The sequence below is a fragment of the Peromyscus maniculatus genome, chromosome 12, assembly GCF_049852395.1.
Source record: "Peromyscus maniculatus bairdii isolate BWxNUB_F1_BW_parent chromosome 12, HU_Pman_BW_mat_3.1, whole genome shotgun sequence".
Taxonomy (NCBI): Eukaryota; Metazoa; Chordata; class Mammalia; order Rodentia; family Cricetidae; genus Peromyscus; species Peromyscus maniculatus.
In genome coordinates this window covers 80,907,090-80,924,168 of record NC_134863.1, presented here as the reverse complement: position 1 = coordinate 80,924,168, position 17,079 = coordinate 80,907,090, and the positions used below count along the sequence as shown (strand labels likewise).

The 17,079-nt window shown below is 46.0% G+C and overlaps 1 protein-coding gene across 1 annotated transcript; it reads left to right on the top strand.

The window, feature by feature from the left end:
• Window positions 1–11,155: 11,155 nt before the first annotated feature.
• Window positions 11,156–16,155, top strand: Dnajc28 (DnaJ heat shock protein family (Hsp40) member C28). Its single transcript, XM_006983550.4, has 2 exons — window positions 11,156–11,362; window positions 12,751–16,155. The coding sequence occupies exon 2, from the start codon at window positions 12,778–12,780 to the stop codon at window positions 13,924–13,926; it is 1,149 nt and encodes a 382-aa protein (XP_006983612.1). The 5' UTR covers window positions 11,156–11,362; window positions 12,751–12,777; the 3' UTR covers window positions 13,927–16,155.
• Window positions 16,156–17,079: the final 924 nt, after the last annotated feature.

The window sequence follows — 17,079 nt, the reverse complement described above, 5'->3', positions numbered from 1 at the left end:
ATGGAGGGTGCTTGGCTGGGTTGACAGTCACACACAAGAGTATTATTTAGACACGCTGAATGTGAGCAGCCATTGGAGTGTCATGATAAAAAGGAAAATTAGACTATGAAGATGTCACTGAGTTAGTAAGTATGGGTATTTATCTCATTACGGAGATCACTTGGTTCTTTTTCTGCTCAGAACTGAGTAAATCCACCTTTGATTACACATTTTGTTCTGGCAGAAGGCTGTGGTAGGGTAGGAGTGTTTCTTGTTTCTCTTTCTTTCTTCTTTCTTTCTTTCTTTCTTCTTCTTCTTTTTTTTTTTTTTTTTTTGTTTTTGTTTTTGTTTTTGTTTTTTGATGTTTCGAGACAGGTTTCTTTGTGTAGCCCTGGCTGTCCTGGAACTCACTCCCTAGACCAGGCTGGCCTTGAACTCACAGAGATTCACCTGACTCTGCCTCCCGAGTGCTGAGATTAAAGGCCTGTGCCACCACTGCCCCAATGGAGTGTCTCTTAATAACTAGTGTTCATACATTCAGCCGAAGGAAAAGGATTTAGTTCCCAAAGGTTAAGTAAGACAGATGTTCTAAAAAGGACTATTAAAGTTTCCAAGTGAGTTATTTCATGACCTTTAAATACTCCTCAAATTTTTAAGTTACTGTCTTAATTAATTAATATACGAACATTAAGTTATTCAGGGGGCTAGTGAGATGGCTCAGCCCATAAAGGCTCTTGCCTTCAAGCCTGACGACTTGAATTTGGTCCCCAGGTTTCACATGATAGAAGGAGGCAGCCAACTCTACAGGCATGCACCTTAACACATGCATGTCCTCCTGAACCACACATTAATAAATAAAAGGTGTGATCGATTCTTCAAAGCCAGACATGGTGGCGCACACCTTTAAACCCAGCACTCAGGAGGCAGAGGCATGTGGATCTCCGAGTTCGAAGCCAGCCTGGTCTACAGAGTTCCAGGGCAGCCAGAGTTACAGAATGAGAGCTATCTGTAAGTAAGCTATTAAAGTGCAACATATTATTTAATAATGAAGTTTAATAGCTAATCCTTCCTTGTTACTTTTTTCACCAGAAGTAGAAAATAATGCAAAAAAGGAGGTTCTTGGGCATTATCACTCATTTTTTAAAAAAATTTTTGGGGAATGGGGTATGGTAGCACATGCCTTCAATCCCAGCATTCTAGAGACATGGGAGATCCCTGAGTTGAAGGCCAGCCTGGTCTACAGAGCAAGTTCCAGGATAGCCAGGACTGTATAGTGAGATCATGTCTCAAAACAAAAAAAAAAAAAACCAAAAAACTAAATAACAAAAAGTAAACCGTTAAATCAGCTTACATGGTTTTCAGATACCATGATCTTGGTTTCGGTTTTCAAATTTGCTTGTAGATAGGATCTCGTGTTACCCAAGCTGACCTCAGTTCACTGTGGTCAAAATTCACCTCTTGATCTCTGGCCTCCACCTCCCAGCGCCTGAAGTATAAGGGACTTTCCCCAAACGCATATATGTTTTAAGTTTTTCTGTTGAGGCCTATATGCACAACGATACCACTCCACCTGTCACCCACCAGAGCTCCGGTGACGTCACCGACACCCTGCAGAGAGCCCTCTGGGTCCTGGTGTTTTGTGGTTATCCACTCTGGGGAATCACTCCTGACTAATTCATTGTTCTGCCTGCTGACCTTTTCATTCAAAGTTCTTTCCTAAGTAATTGGTTCAGGGCTGGTTTTACATGCCTTCAAGCTGAGGATGTGGAAGGCTGAGGCAGGTGGATCTCTGTGAGTTTGAGGCCAGCTAGGGCTACATAGTGAGAGCCTGTCTCAAATATATTTTTATATACTTAATATACATATTATATTTATATATTAAATAAAATATCAAATTTTAATATCAAATATATTTCATATCATAGTGTTTAAAATATATTGAACTATATGTTTTGTATATATACGTATGTATATTAAAAATAACTAAGTAATTTAGGGATTTCTGTTTGGAAATAAAGCTGACTGGCTTCTTATTAGTTTTCCCTGATATAAGCTCTTAAGCAAACTGAAGTTCCCAGAAAAGAGCCACACCTTTGTTACAGATTCCTTCTGCAAGGCTGATACACTGCTCTGAATGTCTGGGACAGGAGAGCTGGAATGGTGTCGATCTGGTGCCAGACTTTCCTGGGCTATCTTAGCCCCCTAAATCGCTATGTATTGCCCACCTCAGTGAGTGACCAAACATCTTTGAGACTATCAGATTAAATCCTTCTGGAATGTGCAGACTCCTGGCTTCTAACAGACATCATGGGGACCGACAAGTTTTCCCAGCAGGTGTTTCCAATAAAGTATTTGAGAGACATCTTGACTTATAATTTTCTTTGTTCTGTTACTATAAAAACAAAATGAAACTGTTACCATACTGGGACATGGATTTGGGCCGGGGGGGGGGGGGGGGGGGAGGGGGGGGACCGGTGTGGTGATATTTTGTTTGTACTCTTAGCAAATAAAAGTTACCTGAAGATCAGAGGCAGGGCCTACATGAGATTAATCCAGTCTAAAAGAGAAACAGAGCCAGGCAGTGGTGGCACACACATTTAATCCCAATACTTGAGATCACACACCTTTAATCCCTGCACTAGGAATGTTGAGACAGGAAGTTATATGGCTGGGCAGAGAAAGGAATATAAGATAGGAAGAGACAGGAATTCACTCTCTTGCAGAGGCTCTATCAGGCTGAGGAGTTGGTGAGGTAAGAGGTGGTGGCTGTGGTTTGCTCTGTTTCTCTGATCTTTCAGCTTTTACCCTGATATCTGGCTCCGGGTTTTTTTTATAAGACCATTTATAAGGATTCATGCAACAAACCTGAGTCTGTTCTTGGGCCATGGACACTTTTGTTTGCCTTTAGAATAAATAACCTCGTATTCCCTTTGAGCCAAGAGGGTGTGTGTGTGTGTGTGTGTGTGTGTGTGTGTGTGTGTGTCTGTGTCTGTGTCTGTGTGTCTGTGTCTGTGTGTGTTGGCATCAACATCTAAATAATGGAATACCACAAGATATATGTACATTTCTATCTTTAGCTTTGTTGGCTCCCATTAAGATCCATATTATATGTTTTATGAATCACAATTCAGCGTGTGAAAATACCAGTTTATTCATTTCTCTGATGTCATCTGAGTGTTTCTAGTTAGTGCTGTAATAATAACTACTGCCGACCTTATCTTTGCTTATCTGTTGTGTTCCTAGGAATAGAATGACTGGGGCACTTTAGCCAATCTTCTGCCAAGTCTTCCAGCCAATTCACACTCACCTGCCATGTGTGAGTCCACTGCCTTCACACTCACCAGCAGTGTGTGAGTCCCACTGCCTTCACACTCACACCTGCAGTGTGTGAGTTCCACTGCCTTCACACTCACACCTGCAGTGTGTGAGTCCCACTGCCTTCACACTCACCAGCAGTGTGTGAGTCCCACTGCCTTCACACTCACACCTGCAGTGTGTGAGTCCCACTGCCTTCACACTCACCTGCAGTGTGTGAGTCCCACTGCCTTCACACTCACACCAGCAGTGTGTGAGTCCCACTGCCTTCACACTCACACCTGCAGTGTGTGAGTCCCACTGCCTTCACACTCACACCTGCAGTGTGTGAGTCCCACTGCCCTCACACTCACACCTGCAGTGTGTGAGTCCCACTGCCCTCACACTCACACCTGCAGTGTGTGAGTCCCACTGCCTTCACACTCACCTGCAGTGTGTGAGTCCCACTGCCTTCACACTCACACCAGTCCTGTGTGAGTCCCACTGCCTTCACACTCACCAGCAGTGTGTGAGTCCCACTGCCTTCACACTCACCTGCAGTGTGTGAGTCCCACTGCCTTCACACTCACACCAGTCCTGTGTGAGTCCCACTGCCTTCACACTCACCAGCAGTGTGTGAGTCCCACTGCCTTCACACTCACACCTGCAGTGTGTGAGTCCCACTGCCTTCACACTCACCTGCAGTGTGTGAGTCCCACTGCCTTGCTGTAGCTGGAGATTTCTCCAGTCCTGCCAGGGCCCGCAGCCACTCAGACCCAAGTAAACACAGAGACTTATATTACTTATAAACTGTATGGCCATGGCAGGCTTCTAGCTTTCAGCGTTTTATTTATCAATCAGTCAGAGCAACACATTCACAGCATACAGAAAGACATCCAGCACCTTGCCGATTCATAGTGTGCCCCACCGACCCTTAGCCAGTACGGGTGGACACTGCTGTTGCATTGTAGTAGTTTGCATTTCCCAGGGACTACTGAAGTCTGGACCCTCTCATTGAACACTGGGCCAATTCTTTTCAAATCTGTCATCAATACCCTTTTTCAAATAGTCCCCTGAGTGTCTTGATTTAAATCTCCCCATTCCCTCTAAACTTCCAATTGAGATTTATCTTCCAGACTAAAGAGAGAGGAACTGAAAGGAATCTAGAGGTTACTCTAGAAACACAACAACAACAGCATCCACTTCCTTCATTTTAAATTCTGGATCTGCAGTTCTTTACGAACGGTGCATGTATTTTTTTTTTTTTTAATTTTGTTTTGGTTTTTCAAGACAGGGTTTCTCTGTGTAGTTTTGGTGCCTGTCCTGGATCTCACTCTGTAGACAAGGCTGGCCTCGAACTCACAGAGATCCACCTGCCTCTGCCTCCCGAATGCTGGGATTAAAGGCGTGCGCCGCCGCCGCCGCCGCCGCCGCCGCCGCCGCCGCCGCCGCCGCCGCCGCCGCCGCCGCCGCCGCCGCCGCCGCCGCCGCCGCCGCCCGGTTGTGCATGGCTTTTGTTTTGTTTTGTTTTCTGCTAATTGAAGTTTGTACTTGTAAGCAGGAGTCCCAGAAAACTAGAAGTAAGTTGTTTTTTTTCTCTTTCTTTTTTTTTTCTTACTTTTTTTTTTTTTTTTTTTTTTTGAGAAAGGGTTTCTCTGTGTAGCTTTGTGCCTTTCCTGGAACTCACTCTGTAGCCCAGGCTGGCCTCCAACTCACAAACATCTGCCTGGCTCCGCCTCCCAAGTGCTCCGCCGTCGCTGCCACCACCACCACCCCCTGGCTAGAAGTAAGTTTTAACAGGATCCTTTTTAGCCACTTCTGTCACCCAGTACCTGTAACCAAATACCCAGAAGGGACCAGAGAACAGTATCTTAGTTAGGGTTTCTATTGCTGTGAAGAGACACCATGACCACAGCAACTCTTTTTTTTTTTTTTTTTTTTTTTTTTTTTTTGGTTTTTCAAGACAGGGTTTCTCTGTGTAGCTTTGCGCCTTTCCTGGGACTCACTTGGTAGTCCAGGCTGGCCTCAAACTCACAGAGATCTGCCTGCCTCTGCCTCCCAAGTGCTGGGATTAAAGGCATGCGCCACCACCGCCCGGCTAACCACAGCAACTCTTACAAAGGAAAACATTTAATTGAGGTGGCAGCTTACATTTCAGAGGTTCAGTCCATTATCATCATGGCGGGGAGCATGGGAGCATGCAGGCAGACATGGTGCTGGCTACATTTTGATCAGAAAGCAACAGGAAGTGGACTGAGACACTGGGAGGTATCTTGAGCATATATGAGACCTCAAAACCCACCTCCTCCACAGTGACACACTTCCTCCAACAAGACCACACCTATTCCAACAAGGCCACACCTCCTAACAGTGCCCCTCCCCTTAGGGGTCATTTTGTTTCACACCACCACAGAAGGGTAGGAAACTGACAAGGCTGTGGCTGGCATGTGTCACAGAAGTTGAGTTCCATTTTGCCTGTGACAGGGTCCCACTATACAGGCCAGACTGACCTGAGCCTCACTGTGATCTCTTATTGTCATCCCTCCCGGGATTACAGATGCCAATTACAGGTGCTGGGATGACAGGTGCTCACTACCATGACCAGCTTCAATTCTGGTTGTGATCTTTACTTTAGTTGGAGGTAGTGGGTATAAACCACAAAGGAAAACTTGCAGGGGTCAGCCCCTCCCTCTGTCATATGTGGATTCTGGGGATTGAACTCAGGTCACCAGCCTTGGTGGCAGGGACCTTTATCTGTTGAGCTATCTCCCTAGTCTTTGAGCACATTCTTAACTAAAATTACATCAGAGAAACTACTGAGATTAAGAAAAGCCGTCTTAGCCGGGCGGTGGTGGCACACGCCTTTAATCCCAGCACTCGGGAGGCAGAGGCAGGCGGATCTCTGTGAGTTCGAGGCCAGCCTGGGCTACCAAGTGAGTTCCAGGAAAGGCGCAAAGCTACACAGAGAAACTCTGTCTCGAAAAACAAAAAACAAAAAACAAAACAAACAAACAAACAAAAAAAAGCCGTCTTCATTACCCTTCACTAAAAGAGCAGGAGGTGAGAGAGCCTCGTTTCAAAGTTTTTCACTATAAATTTTAACTTTTAAAATGAAAGAAGGGCTGGGCGGTGGTGGCACACACCTTTAGTCCCAGCACTCAGGAGGCAGAGCCGGGTGGATCTCCGTGAGTTCGAGGCCAGCCTGGGCTACAGAGTGAGATCCAGGACAGGCACCAAAACTACACAGAGAAACCCTGGCTCGAAAAAAAAAATAAATATATAAATAAAATGAAAGAAGGCTCTGTGAAACCCCCTCTGTGGTACCTGCCAGCCTCCCACCTCCCCTCTGGCGCTATGCTCTGGAAGGTCCTATGTGATGCTGGCCGGGTCCTTTTACTCTAGCTATTAGAGGTGAGGGGACATTTTTCCAGAGCTGGCAGTCTTGGTCTTGGTCTGAGTGTGCCCAAGACTGAGGGGGTGGACCAGAAGCCCAGGGCCTTACAGCTGGAAGTTCTGGAAGCAAGGAGCCTGTCGCTCCAGACTTTAGAAGCAAAAGAACACTTCTAAAGCAAGTAAGGCTCTAAACACTTAAGCTGGAGGCTTCTTGTTCTGAGATCCGGGGTGGGGAATGGGGGGTGGGGTGGGGGTGTGTGCATACCCTAGATCCCAGCACTGGGGAGGGAGGCAAAGGCCAGTCTGATCTACAGAGTTCTAGGACAGCCAGGACTACACAGAGAGACCCTGTCTGGGGTGGCAGGGGCAAACAAACAAACCAATAAAAAACAACAAAAAACCAAGGTCTTACTATGTAGACCATGCCTTGGAATTTGCCATATAGACCAGGCTGGCCTTGAACTCCTAGAGATTCACCTGCCCCTGCCTCTAGAGTGCTGGGATTAAGGGAGTGCCCAACCAATATTAAACACTTTTAATCCCCTACTGTGTCTAATTTGCAAGTGAAACTTTATGTTGGTATGCATGCTCAGGAAAAACAAACCAACAAACAGTATATATAGGGTCTAATCCATGCCGTTTCAGTGTGAACTGAAGTCCACAGAAAAAGCCACACCTCCCTTAACATATTCTACAAGGATGGATTGACTGCTCAGAATTTCAATGACTATGGAGAGTTGGAATGTTGTAGGTCCAGAGTCAGATTATCCTGGGCAGTCTTAGTCCTTTAAGTAGCCATTTATCGCCCACCTGTATATCACCGGCCACCCTACTGGTGGATATGTAAATCCTTTTGAAATGTATGAACAGATCCCTAGCTTTCCCTGACCCCAAACCTAAGAATGTTGCCATCAGAGACCCGCCACAGAGATCTCCCTGCTTTGCTGTAACCACCTACCAGATGTTTCCACCAGAGGATTTGAAAGATGTCTTGATTTTTGCCTCCAAGGGAGAGGTGGTGATCTAAAAAATATTGCTTCATGGGGCTCAAGAGATGGCTCAGCGGTTAAGCTCTTCCAAAGGACCTGGGTTCAATTCCCAGCACCCACATGGCAGCTCACAACTGTCTGTAATTCCAGTTCCAGGGGGTCCAACTCCCTTACACAGATGCATCAATGCAAATAAATAAGTTATTGGGGCTGGAGAGATGGCTCAGGGGTTAAGAGCACTGGCTACTCTTCCAAAGGACAGGGGTTCAATTCCCAGCACCCACATGGCAGCTCACAGCTGTCTATAACTCCGGATCCAGGAGATCTGGCACCCTCACACAGACCTACATGTAAGCAAAACAGCAAAGCATATAAATAAATAAATAAATAAATAAATAAATAAATAAATAAATAAATAAAACTAAACAAATAAATAACTTATTAAAAAATATTGCTTCATGTGCATGGCTTCCTGCCAAGTGGTCTACATGCACTGTGTAATTCTCACAAGATCAGTGTCTGAGGCGATGCTTACATCCTCTTTTGTAAAGCAGAGAACAAAACGGTGTTTATCTCCCAGCGCTGTTGTGAGGATTTAGAAACTAAAGCCCCCACCCCAGAGACCTACCTATCTTGATTCTCATCAGTTCTCTTGACTGCTGAGAACCTCCTGATCAGGGAGAGTAAGAATGTTACAGAGCCAGAACAATGCCAAGTGGTGGGCACGCCTTTAATGCCTACATTCAGGAGGCAGAGGCAGGTGGATGTCTGAGTTCGAGGCCAGCCTGGTCTACAGAGCGAGATCCAGGACAGTCAGGGCTACACAAAGAAACCCTGTCCTGGAGGCTGGAGAGGTGGCTCAGCAGCTAAGAGTGCTGGCTGTTCTTCCAGAGGACCCGGGTTCAATTCCCAGCACCCACATGGCAGCTTACAACTGTCTGTAACTCCAGTTCTGGAGACCTGACACCCTCTCACAGATATACATGTGTGCAAAATACCAATGCACACAAAATAAAAATAAATCATTAAAAAAAAAAAAAAGAAACCGTGTCCTGAAAAAAATAATAATAACAAAAGAAGAATGCTACAGAGCCATAACCAGTTCAGCCTGGGCTGCTTTTGGTTTTGTTTTGAAGCTACGCATTTCTGACCAGTTTCTAACCTAACAGACAACCACACAAAGCCTTTAAAATGCATCCTTAGCTGACTACCGGCTTCCACCAAACCCAGCTGGCATCTGAAACCTTTAACCCAGTCTCCCCCACTTTCCTGCAGCCCTCTAACCTGTGGTCCCAGGTGTTTGGTAAGTGCCTTGATTTATGACTTTCTTTCTTCTAGAATTAATGAACTCTCATATGCTTAGCTTCTGTCGTAGACCATGCTATTCTGAGCAAGCTGAATCTGCTTCCCAGGCACAGGCATTCCTATAGCTCAGAATAAGCCACTTCTCACTCCTTTTGAGGTGAACACTAGTTTCTTTGCACGGACTTTTTTTTTTTTTTTTTTTGGTTTTTCGAGACAGGGTTTCTCTGTGTAGCTTTGCGCCTTTCCTGGAACTCACTTGGTAGCCCAGGCTGGCCTCGAACTCACAGAGATCCGCCTGCCTCTGCCTCCCGAGTGCTGGGATTAAAGGCGTGCGCCACCACCGTCCGGCTTGCACGGACTTTTTAACACAGTGTTCACTGAGCACTTACCCCAGTGGCTGGCCAGCAGCAAATACTAAATACACATTTACTGTTTTTTAAGATTTATGTCACTTTACATCTATAAGCATTTTGCCTGCATATATGTACATGCGCCCTGTGTGTGCCTGGTGCCATAGAGGTCAAAAGAGGGCATTGGATCCCTTGGATCAGATGATTGTGCATCATCATGTGGGTGCTGGGAACTTAACCCAGGTCCCCTGCAAGAGCAACAAGTGTTCTCAACTGTTGAACCACCTCTCCAGCCTCTACATTTATTATTTGCCAGTACTCTGACTTTACAGAGAGGTAGCTTGTCTAAAATACTCAAAAGGTGGAATAAATAGGACTTTCAACTCAAGAAGTCTTTGATTGTTTCTTCAAAATAATCGAGAGGGAACTTGAAAGATGATAACTTTTTTTTTTTTTTTTTTTTTTTGGTCCTTTGAGACAGGATTTTTCTGTGTAGCCCTGGCTGTCCTGGAACTCTATAGACCAGGCTGGCCTCGAACTCACAGAGATCCACTTGGCTCTGCCTCACAAGTGCCGGGATTAAAAGCATGAGCCACTACCACCCTGTGATGAATAAATTGATAAGGACACTGGCTGTTCTTCTGGGGACCCAGATTCAATCCTGGGAACCCACACAGCTCACAGCTGTCTATAATTGTACCTGGTGCAGACATACATGCAGGCAAAACACCCATACATGTAAAGTCTAAATAAATAAAAAATTTAATTAATGAGTGAATTAATGAATGGGGACTGGAGAACTGGCTCAGTGGTTAAGAGCACTTGCTCTTGCAGAGGACCCGGGTTTGAGTCCCAGCTCCCACCTGGCAGCTCGCACTGTCTGTAACTCAGGAATATCCTTTTCTTCTTTTGTTGTTGTTTTTGTTTAGTCCTGTCTGTCCTGGAATTAGCTCTGTAGACTAGGCTGGCCTTGAACTCAGATCCAGGTTGTCTCTGCCTCATAAATGCTGGGACTAAAGGCATGCGCCACCACCACCACCACCTCGGAACCACCTCTCCTACTCCCCATGAGCACTGCACACACCAGGTACAAAGACATACAGGCAAAAACATCCATACACATAAAGGAGAGGGTGGGGGAAGAGAGAGGTTTAGAAAATAAGAAATTTCTCTATTAGATGGGAGGGGAGCGTGTTTAATTCCGACAGAGACTGAATTTAAAGCCGAAGACTCTCATTTTTCCCCCTCACCTTGCATCGCCTGGCCATGTGCAGCGCTGACTGCCCTTGCTGCTGGTGTGAGGTGTAGCAGTTGGTAGAGCTCTGAGAGCGCTCGCCTGGCGTGCACAAGCCCCTGGCTTTATACCCCCTATAGCGTCCTATAAACAAGTGACAAAGGACTGTAATCCCGGCACCTGGAAGATGGAGGCAGAGGGATTTGTAACTCACAGTCATCCTCGATACATAGTGAGTGCGAGGCCAGCCTGGGCTAAGTGAGCCGGTGTGTGTCAAAAAAAAAAAAAAAAAAAAAAAAAACCAAAAAAAACAAAACAAAGAACAACAAACATCCAACCAAACAAAAGACTGGCTGAATGCAAGACCATCGTTCCTGGCCTAAGGAAGCCTACTGACAGTGCAGGTGTCCCACAGAGGCAAACAGCCTAATCTCTCTCCAGATCACACACACACTTTGGAGTCACAAACCCATCCCACCCTGCCGCAACTCCCCTGGCGGCCCCAAGCCCGCCCGCCCGGGGCCGCACCTGCCTTGGAACTACATTTCCCATAATCCCAACCGCCCAAACCCTGCCCTCGAAAGCGGCTGGAGGCGGAGCCTGTCGCCCCCGGGTTCAACGGGCGTCCCTAGGTGTTTGTCCTCCGTGCCCGGGGTATGGCTCTCCCGGCTGAGGGAGGCCGCCTGTCGCAGTGAGACATGATCAAGGGCTCCGCGGGGTAGCGCGGCAGAGGAGGCCGGGACGGGGGGGGCCGAGCGTGCTAGCGCAGAGGCGCAGCGGGGGCCGCGAGCCGCTGAGCCCACGTCGGGGCAGTGAAGGTGAGTAGGGGGTGCCGCGGGACTGACACCGTCCTGAGACACCCCCCACCACGGGGAGCATAGCTGCCAGCATTCCAGACAACCCTGAAGTCCACTGACCCCCCACCCTGCTATGACATCGGGGTCCCCATAACTTCTAAAACACGCCGTACAATCAAACGTCCAGTAAACTCACATCCAGTGATCCTCTAGTACTTCATCGTCTCTTGTCGGTGTCCAGTGTCTTTCTTCTCCACAGGACCATGCGTTTTTAATAAGGCTGGGGATCGCTCGCCTTTCATTCCCCTCCCCCTCCCACCCCCCAGCACTTGGCAGATAGTGAGGTGCGGAGCTTAAAGTCGGTTGCACACAGTACTCTATTCAATCCAGTGTCACACTGGGTCCCTGTCTCCCTGCTGCTCCCTGTTTGGTGTGCAACAAGTATTCGTGACGACCATGCTACACTATCTGCCAAAAAAAAAAAATAGTGCTTGGGAAATTTGCAATTTGCTGAGGACACAATTAAATCAATTGCCTGGCAGTGGTGGTGCACACCTTTAATCCCAGCACTCTGGAGGCAGAGGCAGGTTAACCTCTGTGAGCTCAAGGCCAGCCTGGTCTACATGGTGAGTTCCAGGACAGCCAGGGCTACACAGAGAAACCCTGTCAAAAAGACAAAAACCAGTCAAGCCAATTCCCCAGCCCTAATCATTTGTCATACCTTGTAATGTTATTTGATTGATTTGCTTAACCTTCTAGGCATGCTTTCTTTTTTTAAATTTATTTATTTTATTTTCTTTAGTGTTTTGCATGCATGTATTTATTTGCATGAGGGTGTCAGATTTTGGAGTTACAGACAGTTGTGATTGCTGGGAATTGAACCTGGGTCCTCTAGAAGAGCAGTCAGTTCTCTTAACCACTGAGCCATCTCTCCAGCCCCCTGCTTTCTTATAAAATGAGAAAATTGGATTAGGGGAATTCTAAGAACTATCTAGGTTCTTGGTGAGTAGAAGAATTCAGATTGTGTCACAATATGTAATTGCTAAACATCAATGTCCACCCTCTAGCTAACATCAATAAAATATATAAATATAAAAATGTATATATTTTGCATAGCACATTGTTACAAAGAACTGACTTTTCTCTTTCTATGTGCATGTGGGTGTTTTGCCTACATGTATGTCTGAGCATCATGTACATCCAATGCCTGAGTAGGCCCAAAGATGTCAGACCCCCTGGAACTGAAGTTAGGGACATTTGTTAGCTGCCATTTGTGTGCTGGGAACCAAACCTCTCTCCACTCTCTTGCCCCAAGAATCGGTGCTTACTGAGTACACCTTAATTTACTTTGTTAGTGAAAAAAAGAAAATGGCTGATAATACAGTTGGTTGCTCTTTGCTGTTTTGTAGACCATTGCTAGGAAGAATTCCGAATCAATGATGAACACAATGAGCATGAAGATGGCTCAGATCTTAAGACCACATCTAATGAGCGCTTCATTGCCTCCTCGTGGGGTAAAAATGCTTTCAGACCCTGCATCTAGGATGCTCTCCACCCATAAATCCAAGAAGATGATCAAGGAATATTACAGGCTGCTGAACCTAGATGAGGGATGCTCTGCAGACGATGTCAGGGACTCTTTCCATAAGCTTGCCAAGCAGTATCACCCAGACAGCGGCTCTGATAAGGCTGATTCTGCAACATTTATAAAGATCGAAGAAGCTTATAGGAATGTACTTTCCCATGTCATAGAACAAACACGTGCCCAAGAGAAGAAAGCTGAGGACACAGAGGAAGAAGAGAAATTCAAATATAGAACACCTCAGCACCGGCATTACTTAAGCTTCGAAGGCGTTGGCTCTGGGACGCCAAGTCAACGAGAGAAACAGTATAGACAGTTTAGGGCAGACCGTGCCGCGGAGCAGGTGATGGAATACCAAAAGCAGAAACTCCAGAGGGAGCACTTTGCAAACAGCATAACTGTCCAAGACGTAAGACAGAGCAAAGAACGAAAGATAACTCAAGCCATAGAGCGCCTGGTGGAGGACCTCATTCAGGAGTCGATGGCAAAAGGGGACTTCGACAACCTCAGCGGGAAAGGAAAGCCTCTGAAGAAGTTTTCTGGCTGTTCGTATATTGATCCCATGACTCACAACCTAAACAGAATATTGATAGACAATGGCTACCAACCAGAGTGGATTCTGATGCAGAAGGAAATCAAGGACACCATCGAACAACTTCGAGAAGCACTTTTAGTGTCTAGGAAGAGGCTTGGGAACCCGCTGTCACCTGGGGGCCAGAAACAGTGGAACCAAGTGTGTGAGCAGTTTCAAGAAGACATCCGGAAGCTGAACAAGCGGATCAGTGACTTCAACCTGATCGTTCCCATTCTAACCAGGCAGAAAGTCCATTTTGATGCCCAGAAAGAAGTGATCAGAGTCCAGAAAATGTATGAGGCCTTCACAGAAGCAAAAGAAATCACAGACAAAAACCCAGATGACATTAGCCAGGAAGAAGAGAAAACCCCCGGAGTCAAGACGGGCTTTCTAAACTGGGTGAATCTGTGGAAATTCATTAAAATTTGACCCTTTTGATGTTCACGGTCATTTGTTGCTCTGGTCAGTTTTGAGCTGCCCTGACACCAGATGTAGAACCTGATTGTTGTGCCTCAGGGACTTGAGAATTGTGTGCCTTTGTAGTTCTCAGAGAACTAATCATACCCCTGGTGATAGATGAGAAAACCGCAAGAAACCAAGTCGAGAGAAAATTCAGTCAGTATTGCTATAAGGATGTAGCAAGAAAAAGATCCTGCTAAAGGAAAGGTCAATCCGTCAGGTGAGGGGTGGGACTGAGACTCAGACCTGTGACCCACACAGGGCATTCCTGAAGCCTCGCTGCTCTTTGAAACTCTAGGGACCTAAAGGTTGTCATTCCCCCCCAACCCCCAGTTTTTCTTTTTGGTTTTTCGAGACAGGGTTTCTCTGTGTAGCTTTGCTCCTTTCCTGGAGCTCACTCTGTAGCCCAGGCTGGCCTCAAACTCACAGAGATCCACCTGCCTCTGCCTTCCGAGTGCTGGGATTAAAAGTGTGAGCCACCACTGCCTGGCAAGGTTGACATTTCTAAACATAGGTATTTAAACAACAAAACCAAAAGATATATTTTTGAAACACAAAACTGAAGAAGATGTAAGTTGTAATGAGATTTAACCAACTAAAGTCTCCAAATGAAATTTAATAATCTCAAGAAAAAAAAAGGGGGGGGGGAGCTGGAGAAACAGCTCCTGGAGGGTTAAGAGTGCTTGCTCCTTGTTGCTCTTGCAGAGGACCAGAGTTCATTTCCCAGCACCCATTTCAGGAGGCTCACACTTGCCTGGAACTCTAGCTGCAGGGATCCAGTGCCCTCTTCAGGCCTCTGCTGGCACCTGCATGTGTGTGCATGGGCTCACGCACAAGCGCATATACACACACATAAATAATAAATTAAAAATCTCCAGATGACAGGTGCTTTTTGTAGTTTGCTACTGTGTATCCTGAGCTTATTCAAGCTCCAAACTGTTGGAGCATCTGCTGGATGGAGGAACACTGAAGGTCAGGAAATAGCATATTGGGACTCTTGCACTTAGAAAGTCCTTCCCTGTGGGCACTGGACAAAGAAAACACTGAGCAAGTACGTGGGCTAACCTTTAGGATCCATTGGCTACAGAAGGTAATCAGCTAAGCTAGTTGATTAAAAAGTTCTAAGAATAGGTTTCAATGCTAAAGAGTCTGAATATATTCTTGTAACTTTTAGAGGGGGCAGACGTCCCTAAGGTCAATGCAAAGGTCAGGGTGCACGTCTAGTTTGTTCTCTGATCACAAGTTGAAATGCTAGGTTTCCACAAACTTTCCTTGAGCCCCACAGTGTCCTAAACCAGACTCCCCAGAGACTTTCAGCAACATAAGAACCCCTCGTTACTGTCTTGGGGATCCAACTTCCCATCTTGGGGACCCTTTGATAATGAGGTATCTGAAGTTTGTTCCTTGGCATCTTTGGCAAGTGACAGACTGACAAGATTGTTTATTGTTCCTGTCTCCTTAGAAAACCTGGGGCTCTCGGGCTTGGCTAGTTGCTTTGAGCACAGTATTGGGTACCTAGGAGGATGCCCAGGCAGGTGGAGAGGAACCAGTCCATCTCCAGAGAGCAGAGAGGTGGGATTCAGAAGAAGAGCTCCCAATGCTGATTTGGGGCCAACAAATGATTCTGGAAAGATTGTAATGATTAAAACAAATCTACATCCTCAGAAGGAAGATGGGGCCTTTCTGCTTCAATGATCGGCCACTAGTTGGCACAATATGTGATTTTTTTTTTCTTTTAGTTGGAGTTATTTGGCTTCTAAGGTGATAGTTTTATATATATATATATATTACTATAAATGAAATTGTCAACAACATGAAATATGGCTCTGTGATAAGAGCTGTGGTTCCAGATTTTTTGTTTTGTTTTGTTTTTCGATACAGGGTTTCTCTGTGTAGTTTTGGTGCCTGTCCTGGATCTCACTCTGCAGACCAGGCTGGCCTGGAACTCACAGAGATCCTCTTGGCTCTGCCTCCTGAATGCTGGGATTAAAGGCGTGCACCACCACTGCCCGGCCTGGTTCCAGAATATTTTAGAAGCCTGTTTTTCTGTGACTCTTGTTAAAAAATTGAGTTTGGAGTAAACATGAATGAAATAATTTTCAGCATTGCCCATGAGAAAGTGAAGTTACAAGAAAACTATCCTAGCACCATTCACTTTGTTTGCCAATGTCTGTGTTAATAAAGTTACATTAATGATCATTCAGTCGTCCCTTGTTCTATAAGTAAAAGTAAATAATAATCACATTTTAACAATCTAAGTGGAGTTTGAAATCTTTTTTATTCTTGTGTTATTATTTTCTTTAAAAATTTTCTACTTATTTATGTGTGTGTAGGTGTTTTAGTTGTATGTATGTATGTGTACCATATGCATGCTTGGTGCCCCAGGAGGCCAGAAGCAGGCCGATCTCTTGGGCCTGGAGTTACAGTTGGGACCTACCATATGAGTGCTGGGAATTGAACCCAAGTCCTCTGCAAGAGCAGCAGGTACTCTTAACCACTGAGCCATCTCTCCCCCACCCCCCACCCCATTTCTTTTTTTATTGTTTGAATCAGTTTCATGTAGTCTAGACTGGCCTCAAACTCACTATGTAGCCAAGGATGACTTGATCTTCTGACCTTCCTGCTTCCACCTCCCTGGTGCTGGGAGTACAGTGTGCATCATCCCAGCACCCGTTCACGTGGCGCTGGACCAGAACCCAGGGTGGCACACACACTGGGCAAGCACTCTCCAGCTGAGCCACACCCCAGCTCCTTCAGATCTTTTTGGCGGATGATAGACATCTGACTGTGACATCAATCTTCACATTGAAACTTCACTGGTGTGAAAACAGTCTCATTTTAGTAACCCTTCTCAGGGCAGGGAAAAGGTTTGCAAGTTTTTAGTTTGCTGAAATGGAATGAATGCTTGTGCTTCCGAGTGCTGACCTTTTAGCTTTTCGCCTCTCCAGCTTGACCAGCATTCTACTTCCTTGCTGCTGCTGGGATTAAACACCCTGGCAAGAAGCAGTTTGGGGAGGAAGGATTATCTTCAGCTCACTGTTCCCGGTCACAGTCTATCGCTGCAGGGAAGGCAAAGCACTGGAAACTTGACACAGCCAGTCACGTCACACCCACAGGCGGGAG

What these genes read in the sequence shown, in the direction of transcription:
- Dnajc28 (XM_006983550.4), top strand. Translation starts at nt 12,778, where the DNA reads ATGATGAACACAATGAGCATGAAGATGGCTCAGATCTTAAGACCACAT.